Source organism: Muscardinus avellanarius (assembly GCF_963383645.1).
Source record: "Muscardinus avellanarius genome assembly, chromosome: 14".
NCBI lineage: Eukaryota > Metazoa > Chordata > Mammalia > Rodentia > Gliridae > Muscardinus > Muscardinus avellanarius.
The window spans coordinates 33,667,950-33,690,780 of record NC_137800.1 but is presented as its reverse complement, the minus strand read 5'-3'; the positions used below and the strand labels follow the sequence as shown (position 1 = coordinate 33,690,780).

The 22,831-nt window shown below is 37.9% G+C and overlaps 1 protein-coding gene across 10 annotated transcripts in view; it reads right to left on the bottom strand.

The window, feature by feature from the left end:
- Nucleotides 1-22,831, bottom strand: part of TENM3 (teneurin transmembrane protein 3) — a gene marked incomplete at both ends in the record, with an annotated part of 500,748 nt that overhangs the window by 118,576 nt on the left and 359,341 nt on the right. For all 10 annotated transcript variants that reach the window (XM_080710678.1, XM_080710680.1, XM_080710681.1 and 7 more), the window contains 5 exons: nucleotides 5,221-5,421; nucleotides 6,531-6,725; nucleotides 6,920-7,021; nucleotides 7,441-7,651; nucleotides 15,034-15,248. In XM_080710678.1, coding sequence (XP_080566804.1) covers nucleotides 5,221-5,421; nucleotides 6,531-6,725; nucleotides 6,920-7,021; nucleotides 7,441-7,651; nucleotides 15,034-15,248 — 924 coding nt within the window. The remainder of the gene's footprint in view (nucleotides 1-5,220; nucleotides 5,422-6,530; nucleotides 6,726-6,919; nucleotides 7,022-7,440; nucleotides 7,652-15,033; nucleotides 15,249-22,831) is intronic.

Here is a 22,831-nt window from a genome sequence, read left to right as displayed (position 1 = left end):
CAGAAAAGAGAGGTTTATTTCTGAGGTTCCCTTTTTATTCAATCTAATCAATTTTTCATTAGGGTGAAGGTGTTTATCAGCGTTTAGCACACTAGCTTTGAGCAAGGTGCGTCAATCTTTGTAATGAACTTATTAATTAGAGTTAATTTAATTGAAGTGGAATTGAAGGGCTAATTAATGGACAAACTGCTGATGAAGATAGAGGAAAGCTCTGTTGCTTTCAAACCTATAAACTTTCTGGTGGAAATAATTCATTTCTTCTCTTTTCGCAGTTAACCAAATGTTTCTTCAGGTATAAAATCTACTCTCATTGAATTTAGACATCTGAAGGTCATTTCCACAACAACAAAACGGGTAGTTAGTAAAGTGTTTTCCTTTAGGATTCAGTTAGTGAAAAAATCAGAGTTATACTGCTGGTAAACTTTAAGCCACAAATATAAATTAACAATGTTTTTAAGCTTTAGATGAGAACCAGCCTTATAAATCTGAGGCCCAAGAGATCAGATATTTTACAGGGTGAATATAGGCATGTCTGAGATCTTTACTATTAATTCTAAGTAAGTTGTCTGTCTTTTTGCAGCTAATAGCAAAGTTTAATAAAGATTTTTCTGTATTTAATTACTTTCTTCAAAAGAAGAGTACTGCATTCATTATTCAATTCTCTATATTGCAAGTTTAATATATGTTAAGTTTCTGGTTTGCACTGGGAATATAAAGATGAGTAGAACAAAGATCTCTACTTACTGTGATTAAATAGGTAAAATTTTGTACACAGGCAAAATTAGATTTTCAACTAATAAAATAATTATATCAGCATGAATAAAATTAAATCTAAATATGTAAAATAATATGTGATTTTGGCAGCCAATTTAATCTTATAATTAACATTTATATATATACATATACATATTGCTATTCATAGCTAGATGATTTTATGAAGACAGAATTACCATGTAAGCTATTTAGTATCAATTACAATCTACCCTTCATAAAATAATTCAAGTAATGTATTATAATGACTTTTTATAAAAGAAGGAGTGGGCTATTATGCTTGTTGCTCTCCTGCTTAAATAACTGTGAGGAAAAAAATTCAAAATAAGCATACTTGAAGCAAGTATTACTTTGTAGTTAGTATTTTTATGTCTATTTCACTGATGGGGGCATTAGAGTCCTGCACCAAGTAGCTTTACTACACAGGTAATTATCTCTATAAAATTTAATTGGATATTTTTTGTGGAATGTAATTTTTAGTATAGAAGTTGGAAATGTAAATAAGAGCCCAACAGAAATATCTTAATGACTACTTTGATATGGATAATTATAAATAGAGTTTTAAGAAAAGAAGACAAACAAGTTCATGTGTTACTTAAAATAATGTCATGTATCCACACTGAATCAATGATGGTTGATGAGGACTTCCTAAAACTCTGTAGGGAAACATTTAGGTCCCTCTATGATACAGACCACAATTTATGCTTTTTCTTAATTTTCCTATATGCTATTGTCATGAATTCTCTAAGCAAAGTTTCTGGTTCTTTAAACTATCTGAATCAACTAATACTTATACGAAGCCTATTATTTCTAATGCACTTTATAGACCTTGTTTACTTTTAAAGGCCTATGGTCAAAAGATGAGGGACACCTCAGTGGTGGCACACACCTGTCATTCCAGTATTTGGGAGGCTGAGACAGGAGGATGTAGGTTAGAGCCCAGCCTCAGCAACTTAGTGAGAGCTTGTTTTACAATAATAATAATAATAAATAGGGCTGGAGATACAACTCAGAGGTAGAATGCCTTTGGGTCAATTCCCCACCCCGCCCCCCAAAAAAGGGAGGAAAGATAAAGTAAGAACAAAAGGAGGGAGGAAAGGAATGAGAGTATAAGGAAATAAGAAAAAAAATCTGTCTCTTTAGTATCTCTACTTAAGGTTGAATAGAAACTTTTCATCAATATCACACATTTTCCTATAGAAAATTTTCTCTAGTTTGGGTTTCCAGGATTCAGTTTGAAGTAGAGAGTGAGAGAGAAATCAGTTAGGCCGACACTGTATCATAGGGTAGGAGAGATGTCATCCAAGTTTCTCAAAATGCCAGAAAAATGTAATTTGTCTAATTTCTAGCACGCCCTCCCCCACTGAAAATATGCATATGAACGAGTTACATGACACTATTTCATTTGGTTTTATGGTATCTGGTCACATGAATAGATGATGTAGACTGTACTTACATCTGAGGAACCATAGTCAATACTTTTATGTGGAAGCTCCTTTGAATTAATGAGGAATTAGGAAAAACTACAGTTAGCGTTTAAAATACTACTACCATTTAGTACTGGCACCACCACCACTACTCTTTTTTTTTTTTTTTTTTGAAGGTAAACCATTTCTTTTTAATTTTTTATTGTTGCATTATATTCATACACCATATTGGGGTAAAGAACTTGTGTGTACATACATGTACACATCACTGATTTAACCCCCACCCCATTCCCACCCCACTGCCTCCCCACCCCTCCTTCCTTGCTGGCTTAGTGGTTGACTTGGACGCGTTTAAGTACACTGTGCGCTTTAGAGAGTTTCCTCTTCCCTCCTCCCATCCCCTCAGGTCATCTTGTTGGCTCCTCTATAGGATGGTTCGCACTTCTTGAGTGCTTGTGTGTAAGCCACTATTCTAAGTGCTTTCCACACATTAAATCATTTAATATTTACCTCAATAGTGTAACGCACTATTATTATCACTATACCCATTTTACAGACAAAGAAACCGAGGCACAGAGAAGTTAGTTAAACACTTTGCTACACTGACATTTATCTAGTGAGTGGTCTGCCCCAAAGTTGACCCCGGGTGGTTCCGCATCCTCGACCTTCACCACACAGGAGAGGAATCAGTGTGGTGGGATGCAGAGCAGAGAGGCCCTTCTCTGAGCCTTGTCTTTATGCAGGATGCTTTATTTCCTCTACACTGCTAGTGAACCTGCCCCTTTTCTTTCTCCTTTCTCTTCTCTCTTCTTCCTCTTCCTCTATCATTCTTTTTGTGGTACTGGGGGACCGATCTGGGGGGAGGGTCAATCTGAGTACACACCCCAGTCCTTTTCAGTTTTTATTTTGAAACAGGATCTCATGAAGTTGCTGAGGCTGCCCTTGAAAACTTGCCATCCTCCCGTCTCAGCCTGCCAAGTACTGGGATTACAGGCATGGGTCACCGGGCTTGGCTTTGTCGTCTTCTTTTTTTTAGTATTTATTTTTGTGTAGTCTGAGTTTTCAAATGGAATCCACTCTCTTCCCCCGCCTCACCTTTGCCCGACTTTCTTGTCTCATTCATAGGTGTGAACCCAATTTTCATGACTTCACATTTAAAGAGCGTCTCCCTAAACTCCGGTTTTTGTTTTTCAGCCACTCTTGCCTACTTTTCTGTTAGAGTGTAACTCTCATTTGTCCTTTCCTTTCCTCTTGACTAATTCATGCTCTCATCACTGGCATTTTTGGGAAAGTCCTCTCACGTGTCTTCTGGCCATCTAGCTCCCCTATTCAAGCTCTCCGACTAAACAATCCACGACAGTTCTCCTAAACTCTACTTTCATCATGGCAGAGAGCATGTCATTGTCATTAATGAATCCTCCATTGTCTGAAACATTTCTAAACTCTCTTCCCCAATGAGGCCCAACCTGATTTTTATCCCCAAATAGTCTTGTTTTACTCCCACTGTCCTGTGAATATAATAGTATTTCTCACAGTTTTATTTTTGCGAGTAGTAGCAGCAGTAGCGATAAAAGCTATATTTAGAATTTATCACTAAAATGTTATATTGTAATATTTATTATTTAGCATATGAATACTTTATATATACATTACTTCTAGTAATGTATATATATATGTATATATATATATATATATATATATATATATATATATATATATGTTCTTCACTGTGTATCTGTGAAGAATGTCCTATAATTTTATAAATGTGTAAGCTGAGCCATATAGTAATTTGCCAAAGGTTATATAACTGTAAAATAATAAAATTGGATTTGGACTCATGCATCTTTCTTCACAGTCTCTGTTAAGTACTTTCTAATTCTATTTCCTTAGTCAAAAAATATCCTGCCTCTCCTGAAGGCCATGTTTAAATTATGGCAAGAAATGTTTATAAAAGTCTCCTTGAAAACTGTCAGGATTTGTCCAGGTTGGATCACCACTCTGAAGTCTGCTGAGTGTAACATATGATTTCATGTAACACTTCATGTGCTATTAAACTAGAATGTATTGGCTTCTAATTATTTCATGTGTGTTCATCTTATTTCCCCAATTACACTATAATCTTCTTGGTTAGACTGGCATCTTCTCAAACTGTGACTAATGAGCAGGAATGTCATGAAATTAGTTCATGAGTTGCAATCAGCATTAAAAAAAAAAACAGATTAAACTTGAAAAACTGCTAGCAAATTTAGTAATAGCCTGTATCATTTTGCAAAATGCCTATTTCAGTAACATAAATACATATACGTGCACGTATACATATACTCGGTACATATATAAATGTATTTAAGACTATAGACCATGATAAAAAAAATTGAAAGCCATTGTTCCAGAAGGCAAGCATAATTCATTAGTTTTTTATTTCTACAGAGACTATCACAATGTCATGCACATACTAGGTACTCAGTAACCATTTAGCTGATTAAATAAAATTGTTATATGCTCTCTCATTTATAATTAAAAAGTGTTGAGTCCATATACTTATATCTCTACACACACACACACACACACACACACACACACACATATGCACACACACACATATATGCCTTTTTATGGTTATCATATTTAGTATTAAGTTGTCAAATAACCTTTTAAAATTAAGGTTTCTCTGTTCAGGATATAATGTGTTTAAATCCTCACTCTGTCGACAGGCCTATAGGGAGGCTAGTTTTGATTAGTAGTTCCATATAATTATAGTTTAGAAGACAGGGCATTTTATACAGATGAAAGAGTATTCTTCCTAATAATACTGAAGGGGAAATTTTACCAACAAATTGGCTAAACCTATTTCCTTCCTTTTTATAAGACAACTGCATTTCATTATTTTTAACATCTATATCTGCAAGTAATCACTTTCCTATAATTTAGATTAAGTTAATAAGTATACTTAAAAAATTTAAACATCCTAATCTTTAGCTAAACCATAATAAGCACTTAATTTTATCGCATTTATTAATCTCACCATTTGAGCAGTCTGGGCCAGTCCAATTTGGGTCACACGTACAGGAGCCACTTTCTTGAAGATAGGTTCCATGGCCAGAGCATTGGTCCGGGCACATGGTCTTCAGTATTTCACAGTTGTTACCGCCCCACCCTGGATTGCAGTGGCACTCCCCATGGATACACACACCGTGATTAGAACATCCAGGGTCTAGACAGTCAGCTAGTGCAAAGAAAAGAGAATAATTTTATTAAATCTGGGAGGTATCATAGCACACGCAGAATAAAGAATTAAGCCCTAATCTAATTTGCATGAATATTTTGGATAATCACATATCTATCTACCACCTCTCAGAACTTGTTTCTGAAAGTGCAGAGGGCTGTAATCCAATGAAGCCTTCAGCATCAGCCCAATGTGGTTTAGGTAACCCAGACTCTTGCAAGGATCTGTAATTTTCAAGAATTACACAAATATTTTCTTGAGGTTTCAGACTCTTGCTCTTGTATCTGCCTAATCAGAGTAATAAGCATTACCTCTTCTATAACGAAATCTTTATCAGCTGACCTGCTCCATGACCACTGAGCACTGCCAACTGTATGTTAGCCTCGAATTGTTTGAGGAATAAATGAGTTGCATACTCTCTATCCTTCTTAATTCACTTTAATGTGCTTTAGATGATGAGATTTAATTTAGCAATTTGACTCAATAAAACTTTACACTTGTAGGGTCAATGGCCTGAAAATTTAATTCCAGAGACTTAATTGCATTACTTTGTGAGTGCAGATCAATAAAATCTATTTGATTGAGGAACGGAAATGGTGCTTTTTTTTTTTTTCCTTTTTGAAAAAACAATTTAACTGCACTTTACAGTAGAGCATCCTGGTGTCATCGTTACATATAGTTAGGGGACAAATTCATGATGTTGTACTTTTTAAATTAGAATATTATATTTGGCACTCTTTTTAATTTTTTTCCAGAGATGCCAAAATGCTAGCTTTGGAAATAAATGGGCATCCGTGTGAAAAACTGTGAAAAGAAAAAGTTCAACAGGCCATTGTTCGTGTTTCAAGGCACAAACGTCTGTTTATTTTCTCAGGGCAGAAAAGAAGGGATTAATCATGCTCCTGAAAAAGAGCAAAAGGCTCTCAAGCAGTTGTTCTTTTTGTTAGTTAAAATGCTAATAAAACAATGTATTCGTAAATATGGAAATCAAAATACTTTAATAAAGAAACATATAAAAGAGAGATTTATCTGCCCGACTAAAGATTACAGATATAATCTGTCGCTTTATGAAGACAACAATGGCCTTCTGCAAATATTGACACGTTTACCTTCTTCACAATTTTCTCCTTTGTATCCCGAGTTGCAAGCACAAGAGCCCATGATGCAGATCCCACGACCCCCGCACTGCGGGTCAATACACTGAGTAGTGGGCACATCGCACTCGGTGCCCTTCCAGCCGCTGAAGCAGAGGCAGCGGCCTTTGGAGTACTGCCCGTTGCCACTGCACAACACTGGACAGGCTGCTGTAAAATAAAACACGACAGAAGAATTAACAGCCACATTTTCCATCGTGCTTCCGAAAGAAAAGGCACGTCGCTGGAACAAGGAAGACGCCGGTGGCCCCCTCCCCTTTCTTTCCGGCATGGGTAGTTTGCTGAATTACGTGTGTTTCTACAAAGTCTTTCTATCGGCTTAGAAAAGAATCTAACTTGCATACCTCTCGAACAATCGGGGCCCAGAAATCCTGGGAAACAATGGCAAGTTCCAGAAACACACTCTCCATTTCCATGGCAATTTCGGGGGCATTCCACCACAGACTCTGGAGGAAAGAAGGCACACTTGTTGGAGAGCCTGCTTCTTCCAAAAGATACACTGTCACTTTGATCATGTCAGCTGGGTGTCGAAGGAAGGGCCGATGGCTCACTCCATAACCACCACACAGATTCATTTATACCAGATTATTCAAACCGAAAAGTAAAGCAGAGGCAAGCCAGAGACTGATTTTAGAAGTGTTTTCACGATGTATTTCCTTCTCCCAGCGTAATTTCAAACAGTAGTTCCAGGGCTCCCAGGGTTTGTCACACAGATGCAAATGATTAATTTTAAAAATATCACTCAAATTTTACCTGGGCTTGACACGCCAGGAATCACTCAACATTGGCACAGATACTTTAGTTCCTATTCAGCACAGTGTTTAGGCTGTAGCCCGGAAAAAGAAGCTTTGAAGAGTGTTCTTACCTATAACAATGGTATTAAAAGACACCGGCTCTGCGTTTTTCCCATCGTTATAAAAAGCCAGATGCCAGATGCCAGAATCCAAGTACTGGATGAAGCCCGCCTCGTGCAGGCTGACGGATCTCGCCTGCCGCCCTGCTCGTTCAGACTCCACCAGGTTCCGCTGTTCTCTTGCAATCAGCCGGCTGCCATCCAGGAGCTCCACAAAATCGTACTGGGAACCGGGACAGGAGAGCTGCGTTAGCGCTCAGAACCGTTACTCAGAACTGGCGCGGCTGCTTCCCTCTTTCCTTTTGGTCCTCAAGCTTTTTTTTTTTTTTTTTCCCTCTCTTTTGCTAATTAATACAATGTTGGGGAAAAGTTTCCGATTGACAAGTGCAAATGGTAAAAGTCTTCTAGAAAGAGCATTTAGAAGGATGATCAAAACTTACGCCTGCACACTGCCGTGGATTTAAACTTAATAGATCATTTGGTTTCTTTTATTGGGCAGTGGGGCTTCAGAGTTTATTCAGTTCTCCTGACTGAGAAAATGTTTGGTGAGTTTAGGCAATTAGGGGATATAAATATAAAATCGACATGAACTTATATTCCAAATCCAGAAGCTTTATGATATTTAGAACATTAGATGATCTCTTAAGGTCTTCTCTATTTAGTACTTATGTAGTAACAGCTAATTTTGGATACTTATTTTGTGCTGGGATTATTTTTAATCCTCATAGGAACCCTTCAGGGAAGACATTGATAGTTATACTTTAAAGAAGAAGGAAACTGACTCTCGAGGAGTCTCAGTGGGGCAGGTAGCTGGGTTGTCCCTGGTATGCTGGCAGACACCTGGGATCCCAGCTACTTGGGAGGCTGAGGTGGGAGGAGAGCAAGTTTGAGGCCAACTTATGCAATTTACTGTGATTTTGTCTCAAAATAAAAAAGTTTGGGGGTATAGCTCCATGATAGGGAGCTTGCATAGCATGCATGAGGCCCTAGGTTCAGGTTCAGTCAGCAGGAAACACACACACACACACACACACACACACACACACACACACACCCCTAGTATTTGGGCAGTGTTGGAGGTAGTATTGTGAACTCAGGGTACAACCCAAAACTGGGTTGTTTCCTCCATTCTACTTTTCTTTAGTGACCTTGATGCAGCCTTTCTGACCAACTGGAGAAACCCAGGAGTTTTTACTTTAGGCCGTCAGATTATAAAAATGTAACAAGGTGCTTTTAAGTCTTTGATCAATGTCTTTAAAAAGTTCAGCAAAAAGAAATATTGAAATGTTATCTTTAAGTAATCAAAAGCTTGGTATCAGACAAATGAAACTGTTATGTGAGATTATCATCGTTAATATTGGATAAATTGCTATAAAACTAGATGTCAACCACTAAGCCAAGCATGGGAAGGAGGGATGGGGAGGGAATGGGGTGGGGATCGGGTAGGGGCTAACTGGGCGATGTGTGCATGTATGTCTACAAAAGTATTTTCTTTATACCATTATGATGTATGAATACACTGCACCAATAAAAAATAAATTAAAAAAAACTTCAGCAAATAAAGGGGTAAAAAGGGTGGCAACAGCTGGGCATGGTGGAACACACTTGTAATCCCCGCGCTTGGGAGGTGGAGACAGGAGGATCGCGCTGATTCGGAGCCAGCCGTGCTGGCTTAAGAGACCCTGTTTCCAAATAAGAAAATGTAAAATAGATCTGGGAGTGTAGCCCGGAGGTAGAAGGACTTCCAGGAACCCCAGTACCACACACACAAAAAAAAAGGGTGCCAATAACAGTTCATGTGCCCAATTATAACTAGGAAGTCAGTCATCATTAAACCTAATGTTTGTTGTAGTGAGATTAATTATAAGCATTGGTGGTCAGAAGAACAAAACTAGAGAATTGAAAATATGAAATTTGGTTAGTAGCGATGGGGTCAAATCTTGTAACCAGAAATAATACAGCAAATTTGGAAGACACTGAAAAGACTTCCCAACACAGTTTCAATGAACTTTTAGATTAGATAATAGTTTTGTGTAAGTATAGTGATTCAGTTTCTATAGGCTGTTAACCAGTTTCATTTTAACATGTTAATGGTGAAAAGCACAGTACGGCACTATTGCATGAAATATTATATATATATATATATATAATTTATTTTCTATTTTTTGTGGTACTGGGGATTAAATACAGAGCATTCTACCTCTGAGATACTCTGCTATCCATCCCTATTTTGTTTTTATTTTGAGACAAGGTCTTGCTAAGTTGTTGACAGCCTTACTCAGTTGCTGAGGCTGGCCTCAAACCAGTAATCTTCCTGTCTCACTACCCAAGTACTAGGATTACAGATATTTGCCACCCTGCCTGGCTTCATCATTTATAATGATTGTAGTACTACATGTGTGAATCATTAAATGGTAATTTTAGGTAGATTCCTTACATGTAATCTCATCAAAGGTCTATTCAAGAAAAGAATTTTATTTGAGTCTCTCTCTCTCTCTCGTTACTGAGGATGGAACCTAGAAACATTCTATCTCTAGCCCTATTTTAATTCTTTATTTTGAAGTGTGCCCCACCACATCTGGTTGATATGACTTTCTTTTTTTTTTTTTTTTGGTGGTACTGGGGTTCCTGGAAGCCCTTCTACCTCCGGGCTACACTCCCAGACCTATTTTTGCATTTTTTATTTGGAAACAGGGTCTCCTAAGCCAGTGCGCGCGGCTGGCTTCGAACCTGCGCGATCCTCCTGTCTCTGCCTCCCAAGCGCGGGGATTACAAGCGTGCGCCACCACGCCCGGCGATATGAATTTCTTAATCCAGTCAAATTGGAACAAAAGTAGTTGTTGATATTTCTGAGAACCGTAGTTAAATAGATTGACACTGTATAAATTATTGATGTCTAGTGTTGTGAATAGAGAGAATGGAAAACATCTAAGTTAGTTTCTGCTGTATTAAAGTCTTTATTTAAATATAAAATATTTTGTGTTCTTTTGATAGTAAAACTATCATTCAGCCATGAGAAATATATGTAAAAGGGTATAGCTTGATTAAAATTATTTTATTTATTTATTATTTATGTCTTCATTTATTTGCATTATAAAATAATGACTTGTCTGGCTAATTGTAAAAATTTCATCAGTATTCCATAGTGATCAGAGAAAAACTAACTCAGCAGTTTGAAAGGTGTCTATATTTTAGATTACTCATTCATTTTCTCATCAGATTTAAATACTTATATTAGTATAGCAAAAAAAAATGGCTTAATTCATCAAAACACTTTTCCTCCTAACATCAATAGTAACTGAAAAAGTAAAGGGGAAAATTTTTTGAGTTTTAACTGGCCACTGAGGTCCATAATCACAATCATCCCTGTGATAGAAACCACCATTTGCATAGACTATGAGCAACAGATAAGCCTGTGGTGGCGGGTTTGATGGCAATGGTAGGAAGCAGCTGCTAGTTTATGAGTATCTGTCCACTTACGGCTGTTCTGTAGGGCCATTTCACACACGATTGCAGGAGGACTGTTCAAATACATAAAGAAAACTTCCCCATTTTACACTAGAGCCACTTGTATAAAAATAACCAAATAACATGGTGTGGAAATATTAATAACCTTTATACTTAGGGTATAAGGTGATCACATAAGGGCAAACTTGAGTATTGAGTAATAGTGTCTATTCATAAGACAATGTCATGGATTTAATTTTATAGGAGGAGGAGTCTTACGATCTTATACATTTTTTAAGGATGAATTCTTTGGGCTAACTCTTAGTCTCACTACTTTGGGGGAGCTATGATCAGACAAAACTTGAACTTGATAAAGATTTAACATAAAATAACTACCTTAGCTTCCTTTATGGCTAATCTTGATACAATATTAGCAAACATACATGCTTTAAAAAACCTTTCTAATTTAAGGTTGCTTTAAATAACAATGTATTAACAAAGTCATTTGTGAGATTCATAGAAAAGTTTGCCCATGCATATTGTATTTATGTTGAAAAAAAATATATAGCAGGTCTGGGAATGGAACCCAGGGGCATTTGACCTCTGAGCTACACCCCCTGCCCTATTTTTTATTATTTTTTGAAGCAGGGTCTCACTAAGTTGCAGATGGCCTCACTAAGTAGCTGAGGCTGTCCGCGAACCATGACCCTCCGGTCTCAGCCTCCCGAATGCTGGGATTACAAGCGTGTGCCACCATACCCGGCTTTAAATAGAATATTTAAAATATAAATAGAGGCTTTTAAGGTGTCTTAGTGGTTCACTTCTGAAAAGTTAAGACTATCCGTCTGTTTAATTCACTTCTCTTATTAGAGTGATGAGAACTCAGAATCTATGAATGTTTAACTGTGTCCTTAAGTTGACTTTTGGATGGTGGCAGAGTTTTGCTGTTTATCTTTGGAATGCAGGGAAGAAAGAGATTTCAGAGATCATTTGATCCAGTGCTTTCCTTTTACCAACAGATACAGAGGCTAAGAGAAGTTACTTGTGCAAGGTCACAAAGCCAAATAGTGGTAGCGGTTTCTGCCTCCTATTTAAAATGGATCTCATGTAGATGTACTAACTCACCACAGCACAGGCAACTGTGAAGTGCTGAGTTGCTTCCTCAGGCTTCCAACTGTCCACAAGAATGAATTTGGCATCAGGGAGAAGAGCATCAATTGATTCCTTGGCAGCCATCAAAGGGACAGTTTTGTAAAGGGTCACAAAGACTTTGGACACTTAAGTGACTATTTTGAATGGCTGGCCAATTTTAATTATTTCAGGCTGATTTACTTAACGTTCCCCAGAAACAGAAAAATGTTCAATTTGGGTTGCTTTATAACATATTTCATGTTTAAACACTGAACTCAGAAACAGTTGTTTGCTCTGCTGATCTTGAATAAACCAGAGGAAGGAATTCTAATAACTCTGAAGCTTAACAAAATGCATAGCCTACTAAATACATATATTGTGGTAGAAAGGAAAAGTGAGCATTATGTGCATGGTATTTGAATGAGAGAAGAGTTATGAGAAAAACCTAGAACCGCACGTTATTTTCTCTTATTTTTAATTGGTGCATTGTAATCATACATCTCCGTGCAGTTAATTAAAATGCGGCCTTTCCCCAATCTCCACCCATTCCGTCCCCCTCTGTCCTTCTCATGTTCGGCTTAGTGGCTGGCTTTGATATGTCTGTGAATGTATATCATGTGCATTAGGGCGTCTCCCTCTTCCCCCCCTCACCTCCCTCACTTAGGTCGCCTTTTTCACTCATCTAAGGTTTCTCCTTTGTTTGGAGTCCCTCCTATGTCCCATTTTCTCCTTAGCTTCTGCATATTAGGGAGAACAGCCAACTTTTCACTTTTGTGTGTGTGGGGGGAGGTACTGGGAGTGGAACCCAGGGGCTTTCTACCTCTGGGCTATACTCCCAGACCTATTTTGTGTTCCATTTTGTTATGGTTTGTGTTGTACGCTTGGTCTCCAGTTGGCCGTGCTGTGTGGGGAGGTGTTGGGAACTTCAGTTGCTGGGGCTAGTCAGAGGAAATAGTCACGGGCGCGTCCTTACAGGTATACATCGTCCCTGCCCTTGTTGCCCTCTCTTTGCTCCTCTGCTTCCTTGCTGCCACAAGGTAAGCAGTTTTATGACATTACTTTCTTTTTCTTTTATCTTTTGGTACTGGGGATTGAACTCATACTACTTTGCATCTATACCCCTAGCCCTTTTATTTTATTTTTATTTTTTCTTTTGAAACAGGGTCCGGCTAGATGACAAGAGAATCTCGCTACTCTGCCAAGTCTCTTCTCAAACCAGCAATCCTCCTATCTTAGCCTCCCAAGCGCTAGGATTACAGGCGTGTGCCACCAAGTCTGTAATCCTCTTGCTCTGGCAGGAAGCTCTGTCTCACCAGAAGCCACAGTAATGGGGTCAAGTGACTATGGACCGTTTGAAACCTCTGAAATTGAGAGCCCCAGTAAATCTTTTCTTCTTTAAGTTGTTTTTTCTCAAGTATTTTATCACAGTGACAGAAAGCTGCCTAACACATGTCACGTAAATCATGTAAAATGTCAACCATGCTACCTTTCAATGAAGCACGTATCTTTAAAAAGACAGTTTTTATCTAAAATTATTTTCTAGAATTAACAAGTTGCATGCTTACTGTTATGCTTAGCTTAAAGTTATATTCCTTGAATTAGAGAAAAAATGATTTAATTTTATATGTGGTTTCAGTGGAAAATGTTTCTTCTTATATCCGTGGACTACTGCAATGAGTGTAATCTATCTGCTATAACTGAATTTCTAGAGGCCCATTTCCATTTGAGAAAATCTGCACATTATATCGTAGGCAGTGCCTGCAAGATGAACTGAAGTCAAATCTAAATTGAAAATTGGACACAAGTACATCGTAAGAAGTATTTGATGTGCGAGAATCCAAGGAGTTTATTAATGTAGACGGGGAAAATGAATATACTACAGCATGATATTCAAAAATTTTACAGACACAAAATTTATATATGCATATGAACCCAATCCACAATGGCAAGAAAAAATGATGAGATTTTCTTTGTCATCTTTCTTTTAAGATGTGATTTCTCTTCTAGTATCTGGTCAACTTTTCTACACAATTTATACCTATGTATACAGAAAAAAGTCTTTCCTACAAATTATATCTCCCCCTTTTTTTCCCTTTGTGGTGCTGGGGATGAAACCCAAGGTCTTGCACACATTGGAAAGTGTTTTATCAATGATTTACATCCCCAGCCCCTGGGGATTTTATTTTATTTTATTTTATTTCATCTTTTATTTTATTTTATTTCATCTTATTTTATTTTGAGATAGGTTCCCGACCACTGAATGACCTCTCTATCCCTAAAAAATTATTTTTCATTGGAATGAATTTTGTTTGAGGTGAATATGTTATTCATCTATTACATAACAGGTGTGACATCATCTGAACTTGTCACAGACTTTTGGAATATATCCTGTTTTACTAGGTACCCAGAAGGTGCTCAATGTTCATTAAGTAACACATTGATTTTAGCAATTTTAATCAATCAATAAAGATTAAAGCAAGTCAGGAAAAAATGGCATCCTTCTTACCACTGACTCAAAAACCCCAAAACAAGCATAAGCTATATTCAAAGTTCTGTATACTATAGAAACATACATTCATTCTAATGAAAATTATTTTTTAGGGCTGGAGGGGTAATTCAGTGGTAGAGAATTTGCCTAGCATACAGGAGGCCTTGGGTTCAATCCCTAGTACCACAAAAAAGAAAGTAAAATCTTATATTTATTCTTAGTGAAAAAATAAATCCATTCAAAATGGGTTGGTTAACCAAACAGCTGAATTTAAGAAACAATAGCTATTTTTTCCTTAGTACTGGGGATTAAACCCAGGGATACTTTACTACTGAGCCACATCCCCAAGTGTTCTTAAAATTTTTCATTTTGAGACAGGCTCTTTCTTGCTAAGTTGCTGAAGGGGGCCAACTTGGGATCCTTCTGCCTCAGCCTTCCGACTGCCTGATTTTATAGGTGTGTATCACTGTGCCAAGCAGGAAACAATAACTTGAAAATGCAAACTAACACTTTTTCTTGACAACAAAGCCTCCTCTTACCTGAGTATGGGAAGGTGGTAAGCCTTTTCGGCCGTATACTCCAATCAATGCATCCTTCTGAAGAGAGATATTGAACTTAAGAAACTGTGGCTGATCAATAAAGAGCTGTGATCTCCAGAAGATCCCGGGAGGAACCTCTTGAATTGCTCTTCTGCCAATATCAAGTTCTCCGGAATCTATGGTGTTATTTTCTTGTGTAAATCCACCTAATTTTCCTGAATGTGAAAGATCCATCGATGAAGAACAAAAAGATTAAAATAAAACAGGCTTCTTTTCAAAAAGTTATTTTCACCGAATGCTCATGCATTTCATCTTCTAAAAACTGAAATGCTCTCCTATGATTTTCACTTTAACGCTTTTTCCTTAGATATTGTTGTTCTACTAATTCTGATTTAACACATTCTTGAAGATTTTTAAGTCAAAATCCTTTGACTTTTCCCTGGGTATTACCTATTACTGAAGCCGTTTTTGCACCTATCGTCTTTCCTGATCATTTGAAACATAATTATCTCACAAATTATATGTCTTGTTATTTCTTGGAAGATATTAAGCCTGGTACTTATCATTTATTATAACCATACCATAACACATAACACTGCAAAGTGTAAATGAAGGCAAAATGGATTATGGAGGTTTCCAAGCCAGTCTTTACGCAAACAACAACAAATACGGTCAAGGCTCTGGTTCCTGTATCCTCTACTACATACTAGAATGAATAGGATAGTCAGAACCAGAAAGGGAGATTGGGAGGCGGCTCTGAGGGACCACAGCACATTGTGAGGTGAGGGGAAGAGGAGGGACACGTTTATATTCTCATTGTTTTCAATGGAGACTGTCACAAGTTTTCCTCTATTTGACTTTCATTTCACACTTACTTCATGTTCAATCCCTAGGAAGAAAACCCCGCTGCTTCCTAGGTCCCTGTCATCTTTTTTTAAAAAATTAACTCATTATTATTTTTTGGCACTGGGGATTGAGCCTAGAGGCATTCTACCTCCACGCCACACTCCCAGCCTGATTTGATACCTTATTTGGAAAGAGGGTCTCACTAGGTTGCTGAGAGCTCACTAAGTTACTGAGGCTGGCTTTGAACCACCGATCCTCTTGTTTCAGCCTCCCAAATCCTGGGATTATAAGCGTGCACCACCATGCCTGGCTTAATTATTTTTTTACTGGTGCATTGTAATTTGTAATTATACATCATAGTGAGGTTCAGAGTAACAAATACATACATGCATACAGCATCTGTTGTGTCTTTCCCTCAAAGTCCCTCCCACTCACCACCCTACCCTAGATAATCTTTACATCAATGCAGATAACTTCCTGTATGGACAAAAGATTACTCGAATATTTTCCATCATCAGATCTCCCCTTTCTCTTCCTCAACTCCCTCCCCAAAACTCCCTCCCTCATTCCATTAATGTCTCCCTTCTTTTATCTCAAGTCCTTTTCTTTCCCAGTTTCTCTCTAGTTTCCACATATGAGTGAAAACATCTGGCCCTTCACTTTCTGTGACTGGCTAATCTCACTAGACAAGGGCCAGGTAGGAAGGGAGATGTTTTCTACTTATGTATTTGGACTGTGAATGTAGCTCAGAGGTGTTCAGGGTTTTCTTCTAGAAAATAAGATACTTCTTTTTATGGTATGGTGTTCCTTTTACTTCTTGGCCGAGCTCCTCTCAGCGATTCTGTGGGGGTTAGTGATAGAAAAGGTTCTACAATTTGGCAATTATTGGAAATTGATTTTTATGCAGAAAGGGTCCATGAAAGTGGAGGAACAGATGAAGCTGGGCAAATTATCCTTTATCAGAGTCAACTTTTTTTTTTTTTTTTTTTTTTTTTTTTTGCAGTTCGGGGTATGGAACCCAGGGATTTTCTAACCTCCAGGCTACACTCCCAGACCTATTTTATATTTTATTTGAAAACAGGGTCTCACTAAGTTGCTGAGAGCTTCACTAAGTAGCTGAGGCTGGCTTTGAACCTGTGTGATCCTCCTGTCTCAGCCTCCCAAGTACTGGGATTACAATACAAGTGTGCGCCACCATACTTGGCTGAGTCAACCCTTTTGAAGTGATAAGAAAGTTTAACTTATTTTGTTCTTTAAAAAAATACTAAATGAAAATATAGCCTCCAGAGAAGTTGTGAGTTCAAATTTTAATAACCTAACCTCAAATCTGAGAATTATAAACTATCACATCCCAATGGCAGGGGAGGCTTCTCTCTATGAAGAATCCCTAAGGTAACACTGAGTTTATTTGTACTAAGTGCCTGCTAGAGACATATCACTGAGATAAGATATACAGACCAAAGAAGAGCACCTCAGCGATCATTTACTCCAGCTTCAATAGTTTTTGTCATCAATCAGCTAATTACCTGGTTGGGAGACAACACCTACAAACTGATAAGTTAAAGGATATCTAAAGCAATATATGACTGGAGAGTCCAGGGAGGTGATGTCACTGTAGGCTGGACTTCGAAGGACAAGGTTTCTGTTTTGGGATAAACATCCTGATTTTAAAAATGACAGTGGCAATGGACATGTGTTAAGGTGATGGTGAGCAGAAAAACCCACCTGGATAGAAAAGAAGAAAACTGGTTTTGGACTCACAGGATTTGGGTTTAAATCCTGGCTCTGTCCCTATTGAGCTGAGTAACCTTAAGAAAGAGTTACAGTAAACCTTTGACACTAAGTCTTATCTGGAAAATGGGAATAATAATGTGATTATCCAATATTGAGGGTTAATGAGTATGATGCAGAAAGTACTTATTGCTCTTCCCTGGATGAATGAAAAGCATGAATGGGTTTGTCGTGGGTATCACGGGAGAGATGGCTGGAGAGGGAGAAGAAGATCAGTGTGTAGAGGGCCTTGAATATCACGGTGCTTATACTTTGAGGGTTTTTTTTTTTTGTATTTTCACTCTATTAAAGAACATTATTATACCATTTTCTCTGAAGATATATTATTATTACTAACATTTTAGTACTATACATATTACTTATGGATGATTTAAGAATAGATATTCAAAGAAGACTTATGGTTAAATGGTATTTCAATGGTACCAGGTACTTGTGTTTAGTGTGTGTGTGTGTGTGTGTGTGTGTGTGTGTGTGTGTGTTTGTGTGTGTAATCAAGAGAAACAGAATTTAAGATTACTAAGAAACATGCTCTATAGTCACAGATGAGGAAGGCAGATACCCAGATTTTGGCCAATATGGTCTGAAGCAGTTCACAGTGAATTCACCTTTATAGATAAATGAGTGGTTTGAGTAGTCTATATTTCTAGTAAATGTTAGGATTGCTTTTACCTGGAATACTATGTCCTACAATGAAATCACATATACCATCAGTTGCAAAGGAGAGCGATAGCTAAGTTACAGGTTCTGAGCAGGCTTAAAGGTGAAATGGAATCATTGTTTTAAGAACATTAAAGTGTAGTAGTAGTAGTAGTAGTAGTAGTAGTAGTAGTAGTAAGTGGTGTAGGAAGCCTGGAAATAGAAAGATGAGTAAGAATACAGTCATAATAACCCAAGTATGAGGCAGAAGGGGGTGTGCAAGAAAGTTTAATAACAAGACATTATTTGTAATTTCACTTCTGTTCTTTATTCTCAGTTTCCATAATCATGGCAGTTAGCCCTTCGGCTACCAAGTCTCTTTTTCTTGAACCAATTCAGAAATATGAAATGCTAAAAGGAATAAAATTTCAAAGTTGAGTTAGAGTGAGCATTGCAATTTTTCATGTACCAACTCTTGGATTATAAATTGTACACCAGCCATAGAAATTTTATTATTTATTTAATCATACATGTCACTTTAGCAAATTAGACTACAGAGTTAATTAAAAAGAGAAAAATATATAATCTCACTACCTAAAGAATATTTTGCTTTCTACCTCAACAAACATCATGCTTTCCTCAGTGAAAGTTTTAAATATCTGAGACCAATTTATACTTTGATTTAGGATGCTTCTATATAGGAACCTACCTTTCTCATAAATTACCTTTTACTGAGAGGATTAAGGAAGGGGGAAGATAAATGGAATTATTCTTTACTGAGAACCTGTGATATGACCAGAAGTTCATCCACATTCTTTGCAAAGCACTTATATGTAGTTGATGTTTTGAAATACGGAAATTACAGCTCAGGGAAGTAAATTACGCCCAAAGTAGGTGATGGGCTTCGGTCACACTGAGGGCTATGCATCCCTCAAACCATGTGGTGTATATAATCATCAGTAGTATCTTTACTTTTTACTAAAGGAAAAATTTTATTATAAATTACTAAGTTTTTAAACTACTCACATTTTTCATATAAAATCAGATACATTAACTCACTAAACCACACCAGAAAACACACAGAGCTCATGATTATAGGACATAAAAGTTATACTTATTTTTATTAGAAAAGGATGACCAGTATTTATTTTAAAAAACTGCTGAGGGGATTGTAACATTCCATTCTTTGTATTGTAACTGATAATAAATTCCTAGTAAGATTCTGTATTTTGGTTGACTTCCACACAATTTTTAGAATACTGATGACATTCAGAGCCCTCTTCCCCACTAAAATCTGTTAGTATATACAAGCTACTTAAATATAGATATGATTCATATTTAGACTAATTCATCCAGTTAATACACATTGAAGGATATTATTATACTTTATAGTTATTAACAAGTTCTATCATTACCATCTGAAGTTTATGTAATTTAACCTACTCTCTGGTGTGGTCCTATGTATTACTACCATAAATATTTTTTAGCAGTTTTAATAGCATACCTGTGCTTTGAGAGCTAGTAAACATAAACTGGTGTTAATCCAGAATTTTCTTTCCAAAACATCATCTTTTCCCAGGAGTATTAGCCTTGGTAACAGTAATTGAATTTTGACTTCTAGCATTTAAGGTTTCACTATCCTAAAGTAGTTTAATAGCTAGAAATTTTTGCTTGGTTGCTTTCTCCATATATTGATTTTAAGGGATTAAAGTATTTCTCACTGAAATGATAAAAGGCCCAATATGTTTATCTATTTATCCAATTAGTCCCATAGATAATTTAATAGGTGTCCTGTTTAATAAAGGGCATTCCTCCATTTGTAAAAACAACAGCAATAACAATAACAAAAAGTCAAGGTTGATTTGAATGGGGCAGTATCAATTATGATGATTTTTTTTTTCCTATCTGAAATGAAAAAGTCTAGTTAAATCATAAGAACATAGAATCTTGTTTTTGTGTGTGGGTCTGGGGATGGAACCCAGGGGCATTCAATCTCCAAGCTACACCCTCTACCCTGTTTTTTATTCTTTATTTTGAAACAGGGTCTTACTAAGTTGCAGAGGGCCTCACTAAGTAGCTGAGGCTGTCCGTGAACCGTGATCCTCCTGTCTCAGCCTCCCGAATGCTGGAATTACAAGCGTGTGCCACCACATCTGGTTCAGAACATAGAATCTTAAGAGTTCAAGTTCCCACAGAGATCCGTGCATGGAGGCCATCTAGTCTGGGGGCTCCAAAGAAGAAAATTAATACCCCTAGGTTACTGTCACTTCTGAAATGGCAATAGGGATAGGAAGTTTTTTTTTTTTGTTGTTTGTTTTTTTGTTTTTTTTTTTTTTGGTGGTACTGGGGTTCCTGGAAGCCCTTCTACCTCCAGGCTACACTCCCAGACCTATTTTTACATTTTCATTTGGAAACAGGGTCTCCTAAGCCAGCGCGCGCGGCTGGCTTCGAACCTGCGCGATCCTCCTGTCTCTGCCTCCCAAGCGCGGGGATTATAAGCGTGCGCCACCATGCCCGGCAAGGGATAGGAAGTTTAACATTTTCCTCCTTCATCTACAAAAACTTATTTCTAGAACTAGCTGACCACGGCCAAATCACTAACAGACTTACAATATGAGGTTAACTCTCCAGTGGGAGTTGTTCTTCGAAACAGACTCACAATGGACAAAATTACGGTCCAGAGGGAGTATGTCTTATACTTCAGGAAGATTGCCACTTTTATGTCAATAGATCAGTTCAGGTGCAGGAAAGTATCTGGCACTTAACAGAAAGGGCATCCAGCCTGAGGGAGGAAGCAAGCTACCAAGGATGGGTATCATGGAAAGAAACATGGTCCTAGCTTTTTGGGCTCCTGCCCTTCAGGTAGTCTTTAGCCACAATACTCCTATTCTTAGTCTTTGGCCCTTGTCTCCTAAACCTATTAGTGAAGTATCTTCCCAGTTTCAGGCTATGAAACTTCAGATGAGACTGCGGCTGGACTACCAACTCTTCTCTACAGTAGACACCAAGTACTATGGGGCATCCCTGGATTAATCCACCTTTCAGGAGCTTGTCATGTCCAACAGGCCCCGCCCTGACAGAGAGCAAGAGCAAGAGGTCCTGACCTGTCTACATTCCTGTCCAGCTTGAAGAAGCTACAGATGATGGACCATTGTCCCATTCCCTAAATGATTTCAGGCTCTCTAGCTCTTGAGGGGAGAATGTTAGATAGTTAGCCAGAGATGAGCAGGGCAGGGAGGGAAATGGGACAGGGAGGAGTCTTTCTGAGAAGATACAGAGATTGTCCAACCCACCTGTGGTCAGAGACTACCAGCCTATTACACTGCAGTTTTAGACACCAGAAAAATTCCATATGGTGGTACGACACCCAAATGGAACTGTCCAATTTGCTATACATAATGTGTGTGTGTGTGTGTGTGAGATTTCTGAACAATGTAGTACACTTGTTTATTTTTTTTCCCTCCAGGATCAGCTGGCTTTGTGACCACCCTGGTGAACCCACCTGATAAAACCTACCAAAAGCTCACCCTAAAAGAAAGAAAGAAGGAAAGAAAGCAGGAAAGGAAGAAAGAAAAGAAATACATATTTGATGTTCATCCACTTTTTCTGGAATACACTTAAAAATTCTTGTTATCTTTGAAGGGACAATATATTTTTGTATGCTACTGAGTTGATTGATGGATGGTAGCCCTAGGTAGCTTTAGGGTGAAAACTGGTCATGGGAAAGACCAAAAAAGAATTACAGGGTTGAGACTTTCATTACCACCACCCAATCTCCAGGGAGAGAAGAGGAGTTGAAAGTTATGATTTAATCAACATTGCATATGTAATGAAGCCTCCCTCTCCCTGGCCCCCAAAAACAAGGTAGAGAGCTTCAAGAAGCTGGACACATGGAAGTCCTTGGAGGGGTCAGGTCCTCTCTCATACCTCGTCATACGCATCTCTTCCTCTGACTTTTGTAATATCCTTTCCAGTAAACCAGTATGTGTTTCTGAGGCATGTTAAATACTCTAGCAAGTTAACTAGATCTAAAGAGAGGTTAAATGAACCTTGATCTGTAACTGGTCAGTCAAGGTACAGTTTTAAAAAAAACAATAACAAAACCAAAATCAGAAAACAAAATCTAGGGCTTGTGATTGGCATCGGGGGGGGGGGGGCAGTCTTGGGGACTAAGCCCTCAACCTGTGGGATCTGCCTCTTATTTCTGGGAGGCAGCATCAGAATCAACTTGAGGAGAGAAAGCCCATCTTGTGCTGGGCACAGACTTGCTCCCTTGGTCACTGGTGAGAGGAATCCTCACACATCTGAGCTCACAGACATCTTTTATGCTGATTATTGTGGTGTGAGAGCAGAGGAAAGGTGGCTTGTTTTTCCCATAGAAGTACATTAGGGCTTGTCAAGAAGGAAAGGGGTGGATAATTTTAAAGAAATTAATTTCTAGAATCTCAACAACTTCTATGTCTAGACTTTCTTTACAACAGAATGGTATGCTTCTCACGCATCCAAAATCTAACATGATACCTAG